The sequence below is a fragment of the Mobula birostris genome, chromosome 10 (assembly GCF_030028105.1).
Source record: "Mobula birostris isolate sMobBir1 chromosome 10, sMobBir1.hap1, whole genome shotgun sequence".
Classification (NCBI taxonomy): Eukaryota; Metazoa; Chordata; class Chondrichthyes; order Myliobatiformes; family Myliobatidae; genus Mobula; species Mobula birostris.
The window spans coordinates 38,867,002-38,889,590 of NC_092379.1; the positions used below are offsets into that span (position 1 = coordinate 38,867,002).

The 22,589-nt window shown below is 43.9% G+C and overlaps 1 protein-coding gene across 1 annotated transcript in view; it reads right to left on the reverse strand.

The window, feature by feature from the left end:
- LOC140203604 (serine/threonine-protein phosphatase 2A 65 kDa regulatory subunit A beta isoform-like) overlaps nt 1-22,589 on the reverse strand; it is a 51,858-nt gene that overhangs the window by 20,262 nt on the left and 9,007 nt on the right. Inside the window, exons 7-12 of the mRNA XM_072269652.1 lie at nt 21,171-21,326; nt 17,851-17,965; nt 15,403-15,473; nt 14,330-14,464; nt 9,076-9,249; nt 1,742-1,802 (exon numbers count right to left, since the gene is read on the reverse strand). Of these exons, the coding sequence (XP_072125753.1) occupies nt 1,742-1,802; nt 9,076-9,249; nt 14,330-14,464; nt 15,403-15,473; nt 17,851-17,965; nt 21,171-21,326 (712 nt within the window). The remainder of the gene's footprint in view (nt 1-1,741; nt 1,803-9,075; nt 9,250-14,329; nt 14,465-15,402; nt 15,474-17,850; nt 17,966-21,170; nt 21,327-22,589) is intronic.

A 22,589-nucleotide genomic window follows, 5' to 3' on the forward strand; every position in this document is an offset into this window, starting at 1 on the left:
TACTACTTGATTTTCAAATATGTACCTTGCTGATAAAATACAAAGTTCCGAAATGAAATGCTCGTACCACCTTCTTCAAAGTGTCAACCTGTTCCATACCAAGTTACACACAGTGGAGGAAATTATGCACTTGGAAAGTAGCATTTTAATATACTTATTTATCATTGATTATTTATTGAGATACAGCGTGGAACAGGCCCTTCTTGCCCTGCGAGCCACCCCCGATTAACCCTAGCCTAATTACAGGACAATTTACAATGTCCAGTTAACCTACCAACCAGTAGGTCTCTGGGAGGAAACAGGAGCACCCGGAGGAAACCCACGCAGTCAAGCTGAGAACGTATAAACTCCTCACAGGTGGCAGTGGGAATCGAACCCAATTGCAAAGTGTTGCGCTAACCAGACGCCACTGTGTTGCCCCATTAGATACTTAAAAAATACTTCGAATAGATTACCATTATTTATTACTTAGTAGTCTGATTGGTCATTGTAAACTGTCCTGTGATGAGGCGAGGGTTAAATCGGCCGGTTGCTGGGCAGTGCGTCTTGTTGGGTCTGTTCCATGCTATTCTCGAATAATTAAATAAATAAATGTATCGGTCAAAGTCAAGTCTGTTTCTTGTTGCCATGTGTACAAGAGTACGACAAGATTGCTTGCAGCAGTAATAACTGGGGGGGGAGGGGGGCGCCGGTGTTTGAACTATGATGGTATTGGACATTGGGCAGGAACCTGGGAGTAAAAACTGGGATGAACACACTCAGAAACACACAATTGAAATGTGGAAGTCATTTTGGGCTTCACTTGGATGAGGCTCTGCAGAGTTTTGTCCCACTGAGACAGGGAAAGAACAGAAGGGTGAAGGAGCCATGCTTGACAAGAGATGTGCAACAGCTAGTCTAGAAGCGTAGGATGCAAAGATCAGCCTGGGCTCCAGAGGGTTACAATGTGGCCAGGGAGGGAGTGAAGAATGGACTTCGGAGAACTAGGAGGGGCCACGAGAAGATCTTGGCGAGTTGGATTCAGAAGAACAAACTTGAAGAACAGGAGGATGGCCAGAGTGAGAGTCTGGGCCGGCCAGAGCTGAAAGAGGCAAAATGTTTGGAGTCAGTGGACTTTGGGGGAGATCCGCAATGAATACTTTTCTTTAGTAATCACCAGTGAGAGGGACCTTGATGCTTGCGAGAGCAGTGATATGCTGCAACATGTTGACATTGAGAAAGAGGATGTTCTGGAATTTTGAAAAGCCCTAGGATAGATAAGTCCCCGGGGCCAGATGTGATATACCCCAGGGTTACTACGGGAAGCAAGGGAAGAGATTGCTGCACCTTTAGTGACGATCTGGGCATCCTCACTGGCCAGTCCTCACCGGAGGAAGTACCAGATGATTGGAAGTTGGCAAATGTTATTTTCTTGTTCAGGAAAGAGAGTAGGGATGACCCTGGGAATTATAGACCAGTCAGTTTTACTTCACCAGTGGGCAAATTACAGGAGAAGATTCCTACAGACAGGATTTACAAGAAGCATAGTCTGATTCGGGAGAGTCAGCATAGCTTTGTGAGGGGCATGTCGTGTCTTGAGCCTGACCCAATCCTTTGAGGATGTGACAAAGCACGATGAAGGATTTTTGGTTAGGCACCTGGCAGGCTCACTCAGCATCATGGAAGCACCAGTAAGATGACTTTGACAACTTTGAAGGACTTTCGTTCAACAAAAGTAACGATTCATCAAGGCTATACTCACCGCGATCCACCAGCCACGTCATGCACAAGGAGTTCAACTTCTCATCAAAAAACTCCACTCCCTAAACAGGTTTTGACAGAAGAAAGAATGTTGATAAAATAACCCCTCGAATTTCTAGTAGAACATGCCAACTTGCCACATTTGCATTCTAGCCGTCTTCAACTTTCGCTACTTACCAGTACAGTTTGCTAACTCCTTTGAGCCAATGGTGAAGGGGTCACACAAGAAAGACTGGCAACGTGCTCTAATAAACTGCACAAAACTGGATTGTGCCGTGGCAGAAGGCTACACAGAAGATACCCTATCTAAGGTACTTGCATCTAGTATTTTGACTATCCTTAATTAATTTCTTTGTGTCAATACCAGGACTATGATCCATGAAAAATAGGAAAAATCTTAAAAGTGTCTGATGGTTCAATGCAGACAGTAAGAACGTTACTAACCACTATCGGTGGCGTAGCAGTTGGCGTGACACTATTACAGCTTGGGAATTCTGATGTCACCTGTAAGGAGCCAGTAAATTTTCCCTGCGGAACGCGCGGGTTTCCTCTCACAATCCAAAGACGCACCAGTTGGGAGGTTAACTCATCACTGTTACCTGTCCCTGTTTAGGCTAGGGTTGGATCAGAGATTGCTGGGCAGCACGGTTCAAAGGGCGGGAAGGGCCTTATTCCTCAGTGTACCTTTAAATAAATAACCCAGTGAATCCTATGCTACCACATCCACAGCAGGATGTTATTTCAACTTCACGATTTAAACGTAATTATGCATGTGCTGGATTATTTAGATTACAGATCCCACACTCCTGACCCGCACAGTATCTCTCTTCGACATGACAGTGCACCATTCTACATTCACGTCTCCCATGTGGTTAATACATTCCACTTTCTACATTCAGTCACTGGGAACAAGTTAGCCTTTGCATAATTCTCAGGTTACTTTGCTTCATATCCAGCACAGCTAATAATTCCCAGGGTAACCACGTGGCTGAGTAGTCCAACCACAAGCTCTGCCCGTGACTCTGACTCAGACCTTGACAACTCTTTACCATAGAAAGTACAGCACAGAAACAGGCCCTTTGGCCCTTCTTGGATGTGCCGAACCATTTTCTGCCTAGTCCCACTGACCTGCACAAGGACCATATCCCTCCATACACCTCCCATCCATGTATCTGTCCAATTTATTCTTAAATATTAAAAAAGAACCCATATTTACCACCTCGTCTGGCAGCTCATTCCATACTCTCACCACTGTCTGTGTGAAGAAGCCCCCACCAATGTTCCCTTTAAACATTACCCCCCCTCACCTTTAACCCATGTCCTCTGGTTTTTTTCTCCCCTTGCCTCAGTGGAAAAAGCCTGCTTGCATTCACTCTATCTATACCCATCATAATTTTATATACCTCTATCAAATCTCCCCTCGTTCTTCTACGCTCCAGGGAATAGTCCTAACCTATTCAACCTTTCTCTGTAACTGAGTTTCTCAAGTCCCGGCAACATCCTTGTAAACCTTCTCTGCACTCTTTCAACCTTATTTATATCCTTCCTGTAATTTGGTGACCAAAACTGAACACAGTATTCCAGATTCGGCCTCACCAATGCCTTATACAACCTCATCATAACATTCCAGCTCTTAATACTTTGATTAATAAAGGCCAATGTACCAAAAGCTCTCTTTACGACCCTATCTACCTGCGACACTACTTTTAGGAAATTTTCTATCTGTATTCCCAGATCCCTCTGTTCCACTGCACTCCTCAGTGCCTTACTATTAACCCTGTATGTTCTACCTTGGTTTGTCCTTCCAACATGCAATACCTCACACTTGTCTGTATTAAACTCCATCTGCCATTTTTCAGCCCATTTTTCCAGCTGGTCCAAGTCCCTCTGCAGGCTCTGGAAACCTTCCTCACTGTCTACTACACCTCCAATCTTTGTGTCATCAGCAAATTTGCTGATCCAATTTACCACATTATCATCCAGATCATTGATATAGATGACAAATGACAATGGACCCAGCACTGATCCCTGTGGCACACCACTAGTCACAGGCCTCCACTCAGAGAAGCTATTCTCTACTACCACTCTTTGGCTTCTTCCATTGAGCCAATGTCTAATCCAATTTACCACCTCTCCATGTATACCTAGCAATTGAATTTTCCTAACTAACCTCCCATGCGGGACCTTGTCAAAGGCCTTACTGAAGAAAATCTACTTTGTGTTTGCACACCGAAACTGAGAGCGATTTGCTTCCTTAAAACCAAATACATACTAAATCCGGTATGATACAGGAGAGCTTAAGTAAGCTACAGAAAGTTATAAAATTAGTCAGCTCCATCGTGTGCTCCAGCCTCCATATTATCCAGGACATCTTCAAGGAGCGGTGCCTCAAAAAGACACTGTCCATCATTAAGGGCCCCACCAGCCTCTTCTCATTGCTACTACCAGAAAGGAGGGACAATTTGTCTGAAGACACACTCACTGATTCAGGAACAGCTTCCTCCCCTTTGCCATACGATTTTTGAGTGGACACCGTACCCATGAACACTAGCTCAGTACTCCTGCTAGTTACCGACACAGAGGAGGAATCTACAACAACCAGTTTACAACCAGCACGTCTTTGGGATGGAGGAGGAAATCGGAGCACCTGGCAGAAACAGAGATGAGGAGTGATTTCTTCAGCCAGAGGGTGGTGAATCTGTGGAATTTTTTTCCACGAACAACCGTGGAGGCCAAGATATTGGGTATAATTAAAATGGAGGCTGACAGGCTCTTCATTAATCAGGGTGTGAAAGGATATGTGGAGACGGCAGGAGAATAGGGTTGAGAGGGATCACAAATCAGCCATGGTGGAATGTTGGAGCAGACTCAATGGGCTGAATGGACTAATTCTGCTCTCAAGGTCATTTGCTTCCAAACAATTGGTTTATTGATCATTACAGAATATCTCTCTGGTGCTTCCCTCTCCCTTCCCCTTTTCCCAATCAAAGATTCAAAGGTTCACTTATTTGTTTTCAAACATCTCCTTATTGCTTTTACAGAATGAAAAGTAAACACATTCGATCATCCATAGGTTTGAAAGTGCAACAAGGTTAAAGAAAAAGGGAAAAATAAAATACATCAGAAATAAAAGGAAAAACAACGCACAAAAAAAGCAAACACCCAGCCATTAAAAACAAGCTGTCAGTTCAATTTGTTACTTTCATCATCCCAAATATTGTTCTCCAGAAACTTGTAGAAAATATCCCAAATTTCCCGACATTTGCCAAGTTTGTTTTTCTGTGATGTAGTTGATCTTTTCTAGAGCAAGATACGAAGTCACTCCTTTCAGCCATTGTGAAAGTCCACTGGTTGTGGGTTTCTTCCATGAATAGGCTATGCAACGTCTGGCTTTCAAAAAACAAATATTAAGCAGAGACCTTGCACTTTTGGAGGTTACAAAGTCCTTTGGATGAATGTTCAGAATACATAATTTAGGATCAAGGAGCACCTTTTTTCCAATAATCTGACTAATCAAATCCAGCACCTTCTTCCAGAAGCAGATTATCTGGGGGCACTCGCACATACAATGGAACAGAGACCCCTTTTAGTGATTACATTTAAAGCATGTGTCTGGAATGTTGGGGTTAAAGTGACGAAACCTGACTGGAGTAATGTACTGTCTGGTTATCCGCTTAGAATGAGTGTTCACTGACTGGGTTTGAACGAAGGAACAAGCTTCTGACCACTCTTTTTCTGACAGATTCTCATGCAATCAGTTCTCCATGCTTGTAGCATGTTGTTTGATGACTCTTTGCATTTACTTGCAAACAATTTGTATGTAGCCCCCCGGTAAGCCTAGACTCGCTCAGCTCGCTTTCGTCTAGGGGGAGCAGCCTTCAGCCCCGCCAAACGGGGTGATCAGGTCTGTGTGGATGCTGTGTGATGTACCCCACACCGCCATTAACAGACAGTACGCCATATGCCATTAAATGATTACACTTTATAAGTATTTCTTGGTGATGGGTTAGTAGAAACAAATAGAATAAAGGTGCCAAGTCAGTAACTATCAGTTCGGTGCACACTCGTTGGAGCTCTTACAGAACCGGGTCCCCCTTCCTCCAATCAACGTCCTCTGAACTCCGCCAACTCACGAATGGGACCACCCTCGGTGATCCACCAAACACTCCACACGAGTCTGTCCTCGTCTCCTATCCTCGCTGAAGACCCTGGGCCTCGGACTCCTGCTCGGGGTCCGTGCCGTTGCCCAGCTTACAGCATCTCTCTCCTCGTGTCTCCTCTCTCTGTCCCCATCGCGCCTTCTGCCCAAAGCCCACGAAAAAGAATAGCTTACAGACACACAAGAAAGAATACCATCTATCCCAATTGGTTAGCAAATGAATACAATTCCTGTATCAGTAATTATAACCCAAACAAGTTGCTATAGAGAACCACTGTCTCAGCAGTTAATAGTACAGAGAAGCCATTTTATTAGCCTTAGCAAGTAACATAAAAGAAGAAACCCTTAAATGTATAATTCAGACACTTGTCCCCTAGCTTCAGATAATTTCAGAGTGATGTCTTCTAGGGTAAATAAAGGAGGGAGCTTCAAACTGTAACTTTGCCTGGACATAATAAAACTTTGCAACTAAAGGCATTTAAAAAAGTGTTTTGTTGGAATTCCATATGTGGCCTTGAGTTCTTCAAAAGACATAAATGAATTGCCATTATAAAGACCAGACACCTTAGCTATGCCTCGGGGCGGCCAAGTTTTAAAACTAGGATCCGCTCTGCCGGGCTGGAGCTATCATTACCAAAGATAGGAGTAAACTGGGATAACTGTGATGTCTCACCCATTTCCGCAAGAGCATCGTGCCAAATCATTATTGTATTTTTTAAGAAAGGGATTTTAGATTGTGTGACCAGGTTTTTCTTATTTGCTGAATACATATATAGTTCTAGAGGGATATTGATCAACTGGGATTCCATTGAGACCCAAGGAGGGGAGTGATCCTTAACAAAATAAAACATTCCTGCTCTAATTTGGGCCGCCCAGAAATACCATATAAGATGTGGTAGCTGTAAGCCACCTCTATCATACGGCAGATATAACAGGAAAAGCCTGAGCCTTGGACATCTATTATTCCAGATGAAATTAGAAAAACATTTCTTTAATAAATAAAAGAAAGAGTAAATAAGTACATAGGGATTGGATAATTATGTCTGCGGGCAGGAGCAAGCATGAACAAATTAGGATATAAACACCTGCAATGGTTGATACTTAGGCTTACATACAACATTTTGGACCAGTGGAAATGGTCCAGAAGGGTTATATGGAAACTATTATTACCATTTTTCTTAACAACTAATTCCATTACTTAGCCTAATTGGTTAGATTTACCACAGTACATAATTATCTATTTAAATGTTTATTTTCCTTTTATATCATCTCAATGTGTACTTAAGAATGTATAAATAATTGTAGTTTTATACATATAAAAAAATGGAAAAGGTTATATGTGTGAAAAAAGTACATGATATTTGTGAATTCCTTATCCAAATAAAAATAAAATTAAAAAAAAATAAATAAAAGAAAGATGATGGAGGAGAAAGTGGGATAGATTGGAAAAGGTACAGGAACTTCAGTAAAATTGACATTTTTAGAACGTTTATGCGTCCAATCAAATTTATGAGCAATTTCGTCCATCTGTTTGTAAGTTGAGTAACTGAGTCTGTGAGAGGGTTATAATTAGTTGGGATAATTTTACCAATAGTAGGAGTAATTTTAACACCCAAATAGGTAAACCCTGTTCTGACAAAATTACGTCATCCATGTACAGGGCTATGCGATGTTCTACATCTCCTATAGTTATTCCTGCTTTGTTAGCCTGTTTTCAAATTGCCATAGCAAGTGGCGCAATGGCCAGGATAAACAGGAGGGGAGATCCCTGTCTTGTTCCCCGTTGGAGTTTAAAAGATGCCGAAAAAAGCAGGTTAGTTAAAACTTCAGCCTGTGGGTTAGAATACAGAAGCTGTATCTTAGAAATTTCCCCCCTATTCCACTCCACTCTGTCGAAGGCTTTCTTGGCATCCAATGACAGAATAGCGCTATCAGAGCTTCCAGATTTTTCATAAAGTATATTAAGCACTCTTCGAATGTTGTGGAAGCCCTGCCTTCCCTTACAAACCCATTTTGGTCAGGGTGGACCATTTTTGGCAACAGTGGCTCCAGCCTCCTAACTAATCCCTTACAGAGAATTTTGAGATCATTGTTCAGATGTGAGATTGACCTATAAGATCCACAAAGGGATGGTGGTTTTCCAGGTTTTAACAGTAGTGTGATTGCTGCCATATTAAGAGAGGAGGGAAGGGATCCATTGTCAAATGACTCCTGATACATATCAAGCAGAGGTGGTATTAGTTTAGTCTTAAAGATTTTATATATTTCAATCGGAATTTCCATTGGGCCCAGGAGTTTTCCCTCCCTTCATGTTAGTTACAGCTGCAGACAATTCTTTAGCCTCTAAGTTAAACTCCAGTGAGGTCAAGGACGTTTCATCTCGGGGTATAAATTGTAACAAGTCGAGAAATTCCTTTTGTATTTGTGGAGCTGAATCTGAATATTCTGAGCTGTACAGATCTTGGTAAAATCTCAAAAAGATATTGTTTATTTCCTCTGCGACAACCGTTGTCACCCCCTCATCTGATTGTATGGAGTTTATTGCCCTTTCTGTTTGTGTCTGTTTGATGTGCAGGCCAAACGTTCACTTATTATCATGTACAACTCTGAGATTTGTCTTCCCCAGATAGCCATGAAACAAAGAAAAAACATGAAAGTCATTGAATGGCATCCTGATCATCAGCCCCCCACAAAACCACCCCTCCCTCCACACAGAAAATGGAACAGCAACAACCCCAGCCCACCCCCCACACAAAAACTAACAGAACATTTTACCCCGAAACACCCTCCCCTCGCACAACAAAATGAAAAGAAACAGACAATATAAAAACAGAATATAAAATCCCTAAGTCTGACAAAGTCCGCAGTCCTTAAACAGGGGTCTAAACCTGATTGTCTAAACCAGAGGTTTCCACCCTTACTTGGTTAATGGTCAATTAAAAAAAAGGTTGGGAGCCCCGAGTCTAAAGTAAGACTACCCATGTCAGTGGGCTACAAGTATAATTGTTACTATCGCACATTTGCTTCTGGTGCAAAAGGAAAGAAGATGTTCAAAGTTATTTCCGTCTTTAAACTAAAGTATCAATTTGATATGGGCAATCATTTCCATTCTGCAAATCATCCATATGGAAGCATTGCTAATAGACTATAAAAACATTTTAGAATAAACCACCCACCAGCAGCCCTGCAAGCAGAGGCATGTACTCGATTATCGCAAGGCGCACTCTCCATTTGGCATCTTCTGCTAATTCTACAATGGCTGGCAGGAGAGACTGTGATAACTGGTGAATTCCAACAACTTCATTCACGCAGTCCAGATTGGAGATTATGTTCAAACGGACCTCAGGGCACTAGGAAGGAAAGGCAATTTTCTGAGTACAGCAAAGGTGAAAAACATTCATACTGCGAACGCTGTCTGACAAACACACTGGCGCTCCCCAGACTCTCTGCTTTCAAAGTATCATCTTGGACATTTATGAAATATTAATCCCACAAAAGAAATATGAATGCCACTTTCACACTTACAGTACTTAGGCACATGCACATCTAGCCAGGGTGCCAATGACTTTTGCACAGAACTGTACTTGCCAACGTGCAGTGGAGAGCAAGTTTGTAAATCTGGCGGGAGCACAGGATGTTGGGAATGGTGAGAGTGGAGCACCCACGGGAGGGGTGTGAGAGAGGTGGCTGAGGTGGACTGCCAGGGGCAGGAGGGGGTGGTGCGAGTGCAGACACACTCAGCCCTGAGAACCCAGGCAAGGCCATTTGATTCCAAACAATTGGTCTATTGGTCATTACAGAATGTCTCTCTGGTGCTTCCCGCTCCCTTCCCCCTTTTCCCAACCAAAGAGTCAAAGGTTTGTTTATGATCAAAGCACATATCCAAATACAACCCTGAAATTTGTCTTCTCCAGATAGCCACGAAGCAAAGAAAGAAGATGAAAGTCACTCAGAGAGAAGCATGAAACCTACACCTCCCCAGCCCTGGTACAAAAAATAATGGCATCCTGATCATCTGATCCCCAAAACTACCCCTCCCGCCACACACAAAATGGAATAGCAACATCGACCCCCCCCAATCCATCCCCCGCACGAAAAACTAACAGAGCATTTTACCCCCAAACACCCTCCTCTCACACAACAAAACGAAAAGAATAAGGCGATGAAAAAAATAGAATATAAAAACCCTAAATCTGAAAAAGTCCACAGTCCATAAACACAAATGCAGAACCACGATATCATCCTACGCTATCACCGACATTCACCAAAAGAGGGGGACAGGGACACAACTCCCCTCTCCCTGCCCCCTTCCCACTCTCAGTCCACATCAGAGACCCATATCAGACATCTGTGAGGTTTATCATCACTCACAGATGTCAAGAAATTTGATTTTTTTTTGCGGCAGCAGCAGCACAGTGCAGTATATAAGAATTACTACAGGACCGTGCTAAACTCAGACACCCTAGCTATATACACCAGCCTAAGACTTTTGCACAGTACTATACATTATGGTCCAAGTTATGGTCACATGAGCAGTATGCCAGAAATTCGAGAGTCAGTTAGCAGAAGTGAGTGCAGTTGCTTTTATTAAGGAGAAGGTGCTTGGGAAGCTGAAAGTTTTGAAGGTAGTCAAGTCACCTGGACTAGATGGGCTACACCGCAGGGTTCTGAAAGAGGCAGCTGTAGAGATTGGGGAGGCATTAGTAATAATCTTTCAAGAGTCATTAGAATCTGGAATGGTTCCAGAGGACTGGAAATTTCCAAATGTCACTTCACTCTGAAGGGAGGGAGGCAAAAGACATGAAACTATAGGCCCTTCAGCCTGACTTCAGTGGTTGGGAAAATGTTGGGAGTCCATTATTAAGGACGAGGCTCCCAGTACTTGGAGGTGCATGGTTTCCTTAAGGGGAAATTACAGGCAGGATAGAGAAAGGAGGGTCAGTGGATGTTGTTTACTTGGAGTTTGACAAGATGCCGCACATGAGACTCCTTAACAAGTTAAGAGCCCATGGTATTACAGAAGATATCCTAGTAAAGATAGAAGATTGCCTGACTGACGGGAAGCAAAGAGTTGCAAATGAAAGGGGCCTTTTCTGGTTGACTGCAGGTGACCATTAGTGTTCCACAGGGGTCGGTATTGTGACCGTTTCTTTTCAAGCAGATGTCAATGATCTGGACAACGGAATTGATGGCTTGGTGGTCACATTTGTGGATGATACCAAGATAGGTGGAGGGGCAGAGAGTCTGTAGAAGGACTTGATAGATTGGGAGAATAGCAAGGCAGTGGCAGTTGGAATATACTGCACTGACTGAAAGTGTTTCTGGTAGGTAGGATTCCTCAGCCTTGGGCGGCAGCCCGCTTAGGAGAGGGAAAACCCTGATTTTAAACCTCCACTGCCTTGCAGTCATGCCCACCCATGGGAAAGGCTTTGGGGGTAAACCCCTAAGGCAGTTTGATGTTGTTTACAGCTTCACTCCGGCAACCTCTGCGATGACACTGGTGCCGAGCTGTATTGGCGCTTGCCCTTCCCTTCGACAACATGAGTGATGTGGAGAGGGGGAGCCTGCTGCATGGGAAGAGCCGGTCCTTCAAACCTTCCTGCCCAGGAGAGGACACAGTCCACCAGAGGCACAAACCCATCATCCCCGGGATCGAAGGGTGCCTACTACCAGAAACGTATGGCCATGCACTTTGGTAGAAGGAGTAAAGACGTGTACTATTTTCCAAATGGGCAGAAAATTCAGAAATCAGACGTGCAAAGGCAATTGGGAGACCTCGTGCAGGGTTCCCTAAACGTTATCTTGCAGGCTGAGTTGGTGGTACGGAAAGAAAATGGAATGTTGGCATTCATTTTGAGAGGACTAGAAAAGATATAAGGGTAATGCTGAAGCTTTATAAGGCATTGGTCAGAACGCAGTTGGGGGTATAGTGAGCAGCTTTGGGCCCTTTATCTAAGATGTGCTGATATTAGAGAGGGTTCACGAGAATGATCCTGGGAATGAAACATACAGGAGGAGTGCTTGACGGCTCCGGCTCTGTCCTCGATGGAGTTCAGACGGGAAGGAAGAGGGGTGAATCTCATTGAAACTTATGGAATATTAAGAGGCCTAGAACAGAGAGGAGGTTTCCTGTGACCAGAGGGCACAGCCTCAGAATAGAGGGACGTCCATTTAGAACAGAGCTGAGAGGAAATTTCTTCAGGAAAGGGCGGTGGATCTGTGGAATCCATCAACGCTGAAGGCTGTGGAGGACGAGTCATTGGGTATACCTAACGTGGAGGGTGACAGGTTCTTGATTAGTCAGGGTGTTAAAGGTTACGGGGGAGAAGGCAGGAGAATGGGGCCGAGAGGGTAATAAGCCAGCCATGATGGAATGGCTAAGCAGACACGATGGGCTGAGTGGCCTAATTCTGTTCCTGAGTCTTAATTTATTGTCCGTTCACTCTCCCTGAGTGCAGGCGAGCTCCTCGGGAGGGCCATGGGAGGAAACAACGGTCATTTTGTGAAAAGCTGCATTTCACAAAAGAAAAACACTTGAATTTCTGCGTTTGAGAAATCTTTCTGCACCTTTGGCATAAATAGATGCAAGATACTAATTACTATTAAATTATCCAACAGTTCAAATCATGATTCGGCAGGCTTTTTTCTTGATTTCATTTCAAACTAACAAATAATTCAAGGCTTGAATTAACAGCTGCCAATTTGAAGATGTACACTTTGAATCTGTCAGCTGTGCCTGGAAAATCGAGGCATTTCTGACATTTGGGGAATCTTTTCGGGTGTAGCACATGAAGGGAATCAAGTCTGCAGACATTGGAAATCCAGAGCAATTCACCCAAAACGCTGGAGGAACTCAGCAGCTCAGGCAGCATCTATGGGAATGAGTAAACAGTCGGTGTTTCAGGCCGAGGCCTTTTATCGGGACTGTAAAGGGAGGCAGAAGATGCTAGGATATAAAGGTGAGGAGAGGGGAAGGAGGCCAGCTGGAAGGTGTTAGGTGAAGACAGGTGGGTGGGAAAGGTCAATGGCTGGAGAAGAAAGAATCTGAGAGAGGAGAGGAGAAGAGAGTGGACCACAGGAGAGATGGAAGGAGGTGGGGACCCAGGAAGAAGTAATAGACAGGTGAGAAGTAAAAGCTCAGAGTGGGGAATTGAGGAAGGAGAGGAGAGGGGAGAGATTTTTTTTACATTTTTAAAAATAATCTTAATTCTGTAAAAATAATGAAAGAATGCAAATTTCCATATAAATTAAAAAAATCCAGAATTTGCACATGCAACAGTTTTGTTTAAGTTCACGCCAAAATAAACAAGGAACTTGATGGATGGAGAAATAACAGCTCCATCACACCATTAACCGATTCATCTTTAATCCAATATGCACTCAGATTACAAACCAGCTCACATCACTGCTTCTAAAGAACGCACTGCACATTTGCTCTTATCTGAAGCTCTCAAACTAAAAGAACAGTTCGAGAGACTCCGGTGGAAGAAACAGTTGTTATTCCATTCATGATTCAGAAAAACATAAGAAATCGGAGCAGGAGTAGGCCATCCGGCCCATCAAGCCTGCCCCGCCATTCAATAAGATCATGGCTGACCTGTCCATAAACTCAGCTTCACCTACCTGCCTTTTCCCCATAACCCTTAATTCCCCTACTATCTATCCTCTCCAGCCCTTTACCTTTCCCACCCATCACCTGCCTTCAACTCCCCTCCCCGACACACCAACCTTTCCCATCACCTGGTCTACCTATCACCTACCAGCTTGTACTCCCCCCATCCTCCCAACCTTCTTATTCTGGTGCCTTCCCCCTTCCTTTCCAGTCCTGACGAAGGGTGTCAGCCCAAGGGTTCATTCCCCTCCATAGATGCTGCCTGACCTGCTGAGTTCCTCCAGCATTGTGTGTGTGTGTATGTGTGTGTGCACGCGTGTGGCTGTGGATTGCCAGCATCTGCAGAATCTGTGATTATCCACTTTAGAATGCTGGACATCACCGCACAGCTCCAAGCAAACGGCAGTTACAATGTTTGTCAACAGGAAAGAAAGCAGATGAACATGGGCCAACTGCTGTCCCCTTCCAGGAATCGATATCAGTGAGAGTAAAAGCCTAGACACATCAGTCTGTGTTGCAACACGTCCCATTCTGGCACACTTATCCAGATACGTGTATCTTGTGGTGGAGCATGGACTGCTCGTCACCTTCAGCAGATGTACAAGTTCCAGAGACGACAACCAACTTTTTGATCGCCTAATGAACAATAAGCGACCTTTCCTCAGCACTCTGGACTTGACAACAGCTTCCAAACAGCACACAGAAGAAAGCTCTCCATTGGTGTTTGCCTGATTTCGGTAGGCTAATCAAATATTATCCACCATGGCCACCAGTCACGCAAGGGGTATGTTAAAGTTTGTACTTCATGATAAAATTACCTTATCTTTGAGCTGAGCCAAGACCAGGGGAAGCAGGTGCTCAACAGTGCTGTCCTTGCCCAGGATGGTGGACAAGCCCATAATAACAGAGGCCAGAGCTGACTTCACGTGTTGATTGGTGTCAGACACAAGTTCCTGGAAAAGAAACACAAAAAATGATCAAATGAAAACCCAGACAGGTATCTCAGTCAACACGCACAAAATGCTAGAGGAACTCAGCAGGCCAGGCAGCACCTACAGAAGCGTCGACTGTACTGTTCCCCATAGAAGCTGCCTGGCCTGCTGAGTCCCTTCAGCATTTTGTGTGTGTTGCTCGGATTTCCAGCATCTGCAGATTTTCTCTTGTTTGTCATTAGATATCTCACTCATGATGCCATCCTGCTCCACGTTCTTATGATCCACCTGGTCAGTCATGGATCATTCTTAAATAATTTCTTTTACAGTTTCATATTCTAGTTTATATAAATCATGGAACAGAAGCGGCCCTATAACCCACAATGTTATACTTAAATTCCTAATCAAGTGGGCAATCTAATCTACACGATGTCCATATTCTTCCGTTTTCCTCACATTCGTGTGCTTATCTAAACGTCATTAAAAGTCCCTGATATATCTGCCTCTCCCATCACTCCAGGCAGCCAACACCATGTTAAAAAACCAGCAACACACACAAGATGCTGGAGGAACTCAGCAGGCCAGGCAGCACCTATGGAGAAAAGGACAGTCAACATTTCTGTCCAAAACCCTTCGGCAGGACTCAGCCCTTTGGGAGAGGGGGAGGGAGCAGGAGAGGGGGATGGGGAGGGAGTGGGAGAGGGGGATGGGGAGGGAGTGGGAAAGGGGGATGGGACAGGAGAGGAGAATGGGACAGGAGAGGGGGCAAGATGTGACTCATGCTTGGACACTGAGCTTTTCCAGTTACAAGCAGTTCACACTGATAAATGGTGCCTGAATCGTCGTTTCAGACCCACCCAAAATACTGAGGGACTTTTTCCTGAAGTGAATGAGATGAGTTGCTACATTAATTTTAGATAGACTGTATAACCAGCCAAGAATTTGAGAAGGCATATTACCTTAACATACGGCAAGATGTGACATATTATGACAGTCTCCCTGCAATCTACTGGCAAGTTTTCACAGAAATCTGCAAGATAGAGTACTGCATGTTAGAGAGTTATTCTCAAACAAAACAATGGAGTCAGAGAAAAGTACAGCACAGAAATAGGCCCTTCAGCCCATCTATTCTGTGCCGATCCATTTAAATTGCCTACTCCCATCAACCTGCATCTGGACCATAGCCCTCAATACCACTACCATCTGCGTACCCATCCAAACTTCTCTTAAACGTTGAAATCGAGCTTGCACGCACCACTTGCGCTGGCAGCTCGTTCCACACTCTCACCACAATGATAAATCAATAAAGTTTAACAGATTAAGCAATTGCTGAAAAGCATCTGCCTTAATATTTGTATCTTCTCACAAGATAGTGGCAAGAGAAAACATACATTCTGAAGCACTATTTAAGTCGCACAAGGAAAAGCAAGGCCAGCACCTACAGTGTAAACATCAAGAGTCAGCACAGGTTCAATTCTGGCACATCTGTACGTTCTCCCTGGAGTAAACCCCGAGGGAAAAATCCGGAGCCGGATTCTCCGAGGCAGTCCTACGTTGAGTTCAACGCTGACTGTCAACTCCTGCGACGCCACTGGTACCAAACTGTATCGGTCTCTGCCGATCCTTCAGATTCATCAGATGCGTGGAGAGGGGGAGCCTGCTACATGGGCAACAGCTTACTCTCCATATCATACTGCCCTGGCTTACGTATCACGTAGACAGCTGCACGTAACATCCATGGTGGACCCTGACCAACGGAGGGCCTCGGCTTAGGCAGTCAGTGGTACAAACGTAAAGAACACCACTCACTCTTTTTCACAATCTCACAACCTTTCAAGACTCTGCACAAGCAATGAAGTGCAATTTGTAAGGAGCAGCCACCATCGAAACATGAAGTCAAGTGGCACACAATTCCTTTCCATTTGCTGTCATCCAGTTCTGGGATCAGATCAGGATGCCAAAGGGGAGGCATGCTGGCATGCTGTTCTCACTTGGAGAAGTGTCACCTGGATATGTGGTACCACATTAAATAGAGTCATCGAAAAGCACAGCGCAGAAAAGGCCCTTTGGCCCCTCTCGTCCATTCTGAACAATTCAAACTGTCTACTCCCATCTGCCTGCACCAGGTCCATAACACCACCACCACCCCCATATCCCTACTATCCATGTACCTATTCAAACTTCTCTTAAATATTGAAATCAAAACTGCATGGACCACTTGTGCTGGCAGCTCGTTCCACTCTCATGACCCTCTGTGTGAAGAAGTTTCCCCTCATGTTCCCCTTAAGCTTGTCACCTTTCACCCTTAACCCATGACCTCTGGTTGTAGTCCAACCCAATTTCAGTGGAAAAAACCTGCTTGCATTTATCCCATCCATACGCCCCCATAATATTGTACCTCCATCAAATCTCCTCTCAGTCTTCTGCATTCTGAAGAATACAGTCCTAACCTATTCAATCTTTCCTTCTAAGTCAGGTCCTCCAGACCAGGAAACATCCTTGTAAATTTTCTCTGCATTCTTTCAACCTTGTTTACATCTTTCACAGGAGTTCAAAGTTCAGGGGTGTCCAGGGAAGGGGTCACACCTCTGGTGAAGGGGCTTGTCGTGTCCATTCCGGGGCAGCTCACTCACCTTTGCTCCCCACCGGACACTCATCTCTCCCCTGTGGCTGCAAGCAGCCATTTGCACGTGACAGCAGTCTCATACTCCAGTGAGATTCGGACAAGCCAGTCCTAGCACGCAAGGTCAGCCTCAGCGGACTGGGCGGGTGCGATCTACAGTAAAGCCCAACGGCCAGGAAGGTGGCTCTGCATCGCGCTGTGGAGAGCGAGGGGCATGAAAAGACACAGAAAGCGTCCTGGTCATCCACTGCAAACAAGAAGACCCCTGTTTCTTCTGGCACGTGTTCATACCACTGGACCCGGACTTCTGAGGCCAAGAGAGTGGAACTGCCACAGTGCAAAGGCTTTTCCATTTTAAAAACTCTCCCGCACAGGTTTCCTGTCATCGTCGGACAAAATGTGCAACCACCATGCGTACTATACACAACCTTGACATTTGTCTCCTTACAGGCAGCCACAAAGCAAAGGAACCCAACAGAACCCATTAAAGACAGAAAACCATCAATCACACAATGCGCAGGAAAAAAAGACAAATCGTGCAGACAAGAAAAGTAAGCAAATAATGTTCAGGACTGCACTGCAAATGCCAGGTTGTACAGCTGGATCAAAGGCCTCGTCTCCACTAGGAAAGTTACAGGCACAGATTGCAGTGTCATTGCCCAGAACAAGAGTCTATTAATGAAGTAATTGATAGTTGTTTCTGCTGCCAGAAAGTTGTCACTGTGCTTCACCAACAACATCTTAAACCGGATGGAAAAGACAAGAATGAGAATTCCCAACCAACCTTTAACTTTGTTGGCCCCAGCTGCTCGCACTTCAGCCTCACAATCTTTCAACAGGTTTTGGAAAGCAGGAACCAGATCATTTTCCACAATTTCAGGACCCACGGTTTTCTGAAGCTTTAAAGGCAAGAGAAACCAAATGAGTAACAAAGATAGAGCGGGTTTCAATAGCAGCAATCTGTGCATTAACACGTGAACAGAGGAATCACAAAGACAACACCATCTTTCTTTTCCACGCTCGTGTCGCTGCTGCCATCAGGTAGAAGGTGCAGGAGCCTCAGGACCCACACCACCAGGTTCAAGAACAGTCACTACCCCTCAATCATCAGGTAGAAGGTGCAGGAGCCTCAGGACCCACACCTCCAGGCTCGAGAACAGCTATTACCCCTCAACTATCAGGTAGAAGCTGCAGGAGCCTCAAGACCCACACCACCAGGTTCAAGAACAGTTATTACCCCTCAACCATAAGGATCTTGAACTACAGGGGATCAGTACACTTAATCAATTGAGATGTTCCCACGAGCAATGATCTTACTTTAATTACTCTTTATCTTGTTATTTCATACCCTTGTTATTTATTGCTATTTATTTATATTTGCATTTGTACTTTATCTTTTATTGATCCTGTTTACAGTTACTATTCTATAGAAATTGCTGAGTATGCCCACAGGAAAATGAATCTCAGGGTTTTATGTGGTGACATGTATGTACTCTGAAAATATGAACTTCAAAATTAAAAATCTGAACTATACTTTAGCTACAGACTTCATTGCAAGATTAGTTTATACGTGATCTTGAGCATAGAAAGTGCCTTTTGTGATGGTCTGTCATTAGCAATGATAGCAGAACTTTATAAATACAATAAACTCTGTATCGTTCTAATGCAATTGTTTTCCAATAATGGGTTGGTGCCAATTTCACAAGTGCTCTGGCAACCTTTATCTTGTTCTGGCATATTTCCCCTTCCTTTCCAGTCCTGATGAAAGGTCTTGGCCCAAAACGTCAACTGTTTATTCACTTCCATAGATGCAGCCTGACCTGCTGAGTTCTTCCAGCATTTTTGTGTGTGTTACCTTATATGGAGCTTATTTTTGAACACGGGTTAGTTATCGTATAAAGACAGACAATATAACGTCTTTGCCTGTTCCAAGGGTAACAATCCTAAGCTGACAAAATGGCTGTGTTTTCTGTGTGCTTTTGAACACTGGTCCATCTGTAATTTGCTTTAATTTTCGATCAGGTTTACAGTTTTTAATTATGTAATTTTATCATGGGTGGCAGGGTGGAAATACATCTCTACCAAGAGACATGTAAGGCGTTCCTTCCCTCCGCTAGCCTGCAGGTCACCCTTGGGCAAGGTGTAGCACCTGCTTAGCCAACCCCACCACCCCAATCAGGGTCACGTGAAGCCATGGGGTAAGAGGAAAGAAACCCAGAGAAATGTTGCCATTGTGTTCAGATGTTTATCAATGAGTGGATACCCCATGCTCTGGTAAAGAAATAAATGAGTGGGGAGAAAAAGGGAATGGTCAGATAAATGGTGTCCATTTAGAAGCAGCAATCTTTAGTGTTACCCAGGTAAAACAGCTGTAATGATCTATCCTTGATAAAATATCCACAGATAAACCAGCTGCTTCAGTACAGATTTTACACTCATACAGAACAGAAAGATTTAATCTCAATGCTTTGGGGTGGGACCGGATTTTCCTGGCCTAAAGAGACGGAATTTTAAATTTTTAAAGAAAGGCAAAGTTGAGAAAATATTGTCGTTGATGGCTCTGAATCCGAAAGTATGGTACACAGACAACAAGGTGAGCAATTGTAATCAGCTAATTTCTCAGGTCAAAAGAAACAACTAAATAATGTTATTTAATCATTAAATAATGCTTCTTAATTGTTAAATAATGTTAACCTGATTGTTAATGTTTGCAATTAACCTGTGTAGGCAATGTGCCTTTATTTTGAGGATTTGTATTACATTGTGGTGAGAAAAGCACGTTGATTTCAGTTGATCCGAGTGTTTTCCCAGGCTGGGAAAGTCTAAGACTAAAGGGCATAGATTTAATTGGAGACACAGAACAGAACAAGCTGTTCCGGCCCTTCAAACTGCACCGCCAGTAAGCCACCAACTTGTGCAACAATCTACAATGACCCTTTAACCTACTAACCGGAATGCTTTTGGACTGTGCGAGGAAACCGGAGCACCAGGAGGAAGCCTGAGGCAACAAGTTTTATACTGAGAACAAAGACCATCTGGTTCAAAAACTATAAACACACAGGAGATTCTGCAGATGCTGGAAACCCAGCACAAAATACTGGAGGAACTCAGCAGGCCAGGCAGCATCTATGGAAATGAAATAAACAGTCGATCTTTCGGGCCGAGACTGCTCTTCGGGACTATAAATCTGCCGATGACACAACTATTGTTGGCAGAATTTCAGATGGTGACAAGGAGCCGAAGAGGAGTGAGATAGATCAGCTGGTTGAGTGGTGTGGCAACAATCTGGCACTTTGTCAGTAAGACCAAGGAACTGATTGTGGACCACAGGAGGGTGAAGTTGAATCACCACCTCCCTACACCATACCTGGTTTGTGTGAAGTCAGCAGTGGGAAGGAACCAGCAAAGTCCAGTCCATCAAAATTTTAATTAAATTAATTAATTAATGCCCTACATCACAAAATTTACCACAATGACAGTAAAACCAATGATTGTGGACGTCAGGAAGGGGAAGTCAAGGGAACATACGTCAGTCCTAATCAAGGGGACTGTGGAAAGGGTGAGTAATTTCAAGTTCCTGAGTGTCAAAGTCTCTGAGGATCGTCCTGGCTTTTCAACCTTTCGGCTCATTTTTAAACAGAACTGAAGTTCCCCTTGACTTCCTCCAGTCGAAAGTGAAAAATATCAGTGTCATCAACCTGTGCACGTGCTGAATCCCCAGATCCCTGGCACTATGCCAACAAGTTTGTTCTAAACCCCTGTCACAGGATTATCCTTCAGATACACTGAAAAAGATCTGAGCTCAATTCAGACCAACTTTGTTCTATTTCAGATCCATGTTTAAAAACAGGCTAATTAAATGAATCTGGAAAGAAATCTCAGCACCTTTTGGCATGTCAGTCAATTATATTAAAAATACGCAGGTGCTTGATTTAATGATTTTTTAAAACTATATTAGAGGAACTAATCGTGTTTTCATGACTTTTGACAGAATCAGAAGGGATTCCAGCTGGAACAGAAAACTTAAAGACTAGCTTTAAAACATAAATGCACCATATCATCATACCAAAGAGACGCATTTTGTGCTTTAGCAATAACACGTACCTCAGAAAATTTGTCTGCCACCACATAGCGAACACGCCAGGATTCATCGTCCACTGCCTGCCGGAGGGTCGGCATCACCAACGCTTCCAGGTCTTCCTGGGGCAGCAGCTGGGCTATGCTCACACAAGCCTCAACTGCCAACAGCCTCACCGAATCCTGTGAAAAAGATGTTCAAACCGGGTTTGAGCTGGTTCTTCATTAAAAAACAAAATTAATTTCCTGAAGTTAACATTAGGAAGAACTAATCTCATCAAAAAAATCATAAAAATAAATACTGACAATATAACAATTGTTTCCCAGATGATATCCGTTCAGATCACCTAGAAAGTAGCAACAGGTTTCATTACTTTGCAATGTGTGCTGGAATCTTCCCAGGATACAAGTACTGGAATGGAAATTTGGAGTGTATCAACATGCAACCTTTGATGGAAGCATTCCTTGGATTAGTATATTAGCAAATGTCATGACAGAGCAAAAATTTATTGATAAATCAATTTTCTTTCTCCTGCTCTTGAAGCACCATTCTCTGCTGAGTGAATCTCCAAGCTAATCACCCAAGTGGTCACTTTTCACCGTAGGATGTAGGAGCTGAATTAGGCCATTTGGCACATCGAGTCTCCTCTGACATTTCATCATGGTTGATCCATTTCACCTTCAGCCCAATCTCCTGCCTTCTCCCCATATCTCTTCATCGAAACACGGAAATCTACAGCACTTTACAGGCTATCCAGCCCCAAAGTTGTGTCGACCAAGTAACCTACTCGAGAAACTGCCTAGAATTTCCCTACCGCATAGCCCTCTATTTTCCTAAGCTCCATGTACCTATCTAAGAGTCTCTTAAAAAACCCTGTATCCATCTCTACCACCTTTGTTGTCAGTGCATTCCACACACCCACCACTCTCTAGGTGAGAAACTTACCTCTGACGTCCCCCTTATACCTACTTTCAAGCACCTTAAAACTATGCCCCCTCATGTTAGCCATTTCAGCCCTGGGAAAAAGTCTCCGGCTATCCACACGATTAATACCTCTTATCATCTTACACGCTTCAACCAGGTCACTTCTCATGCCCTGACTAATCAAGAATCTATCTACCTCTCTGCCCTGAATATACCCAATGACTTCTCCTCTGTGACAATGAATTCCACAGATTCTCTGGATAAGGAAATCCTTCCTCATCTCCATTCTAAATGGACAAACCTCTGCTCTGAGATTGCTTCCTCTGGTCTTAGGCTGTCCCACCATAAAAAACATCCTCCCCATATGCACTCTAGAGGCCTTTTAGTATTTGACAGGTTACAATGAGATCCCTCCCCCTCATTCTTCTGAATTCAAATGACTACAGGAACAGAGCCATCGAATGCTCCTTGAACGACAAGCCTTTCAATCCTGGACCTTTCAATCACTTTCGTGACCCTCC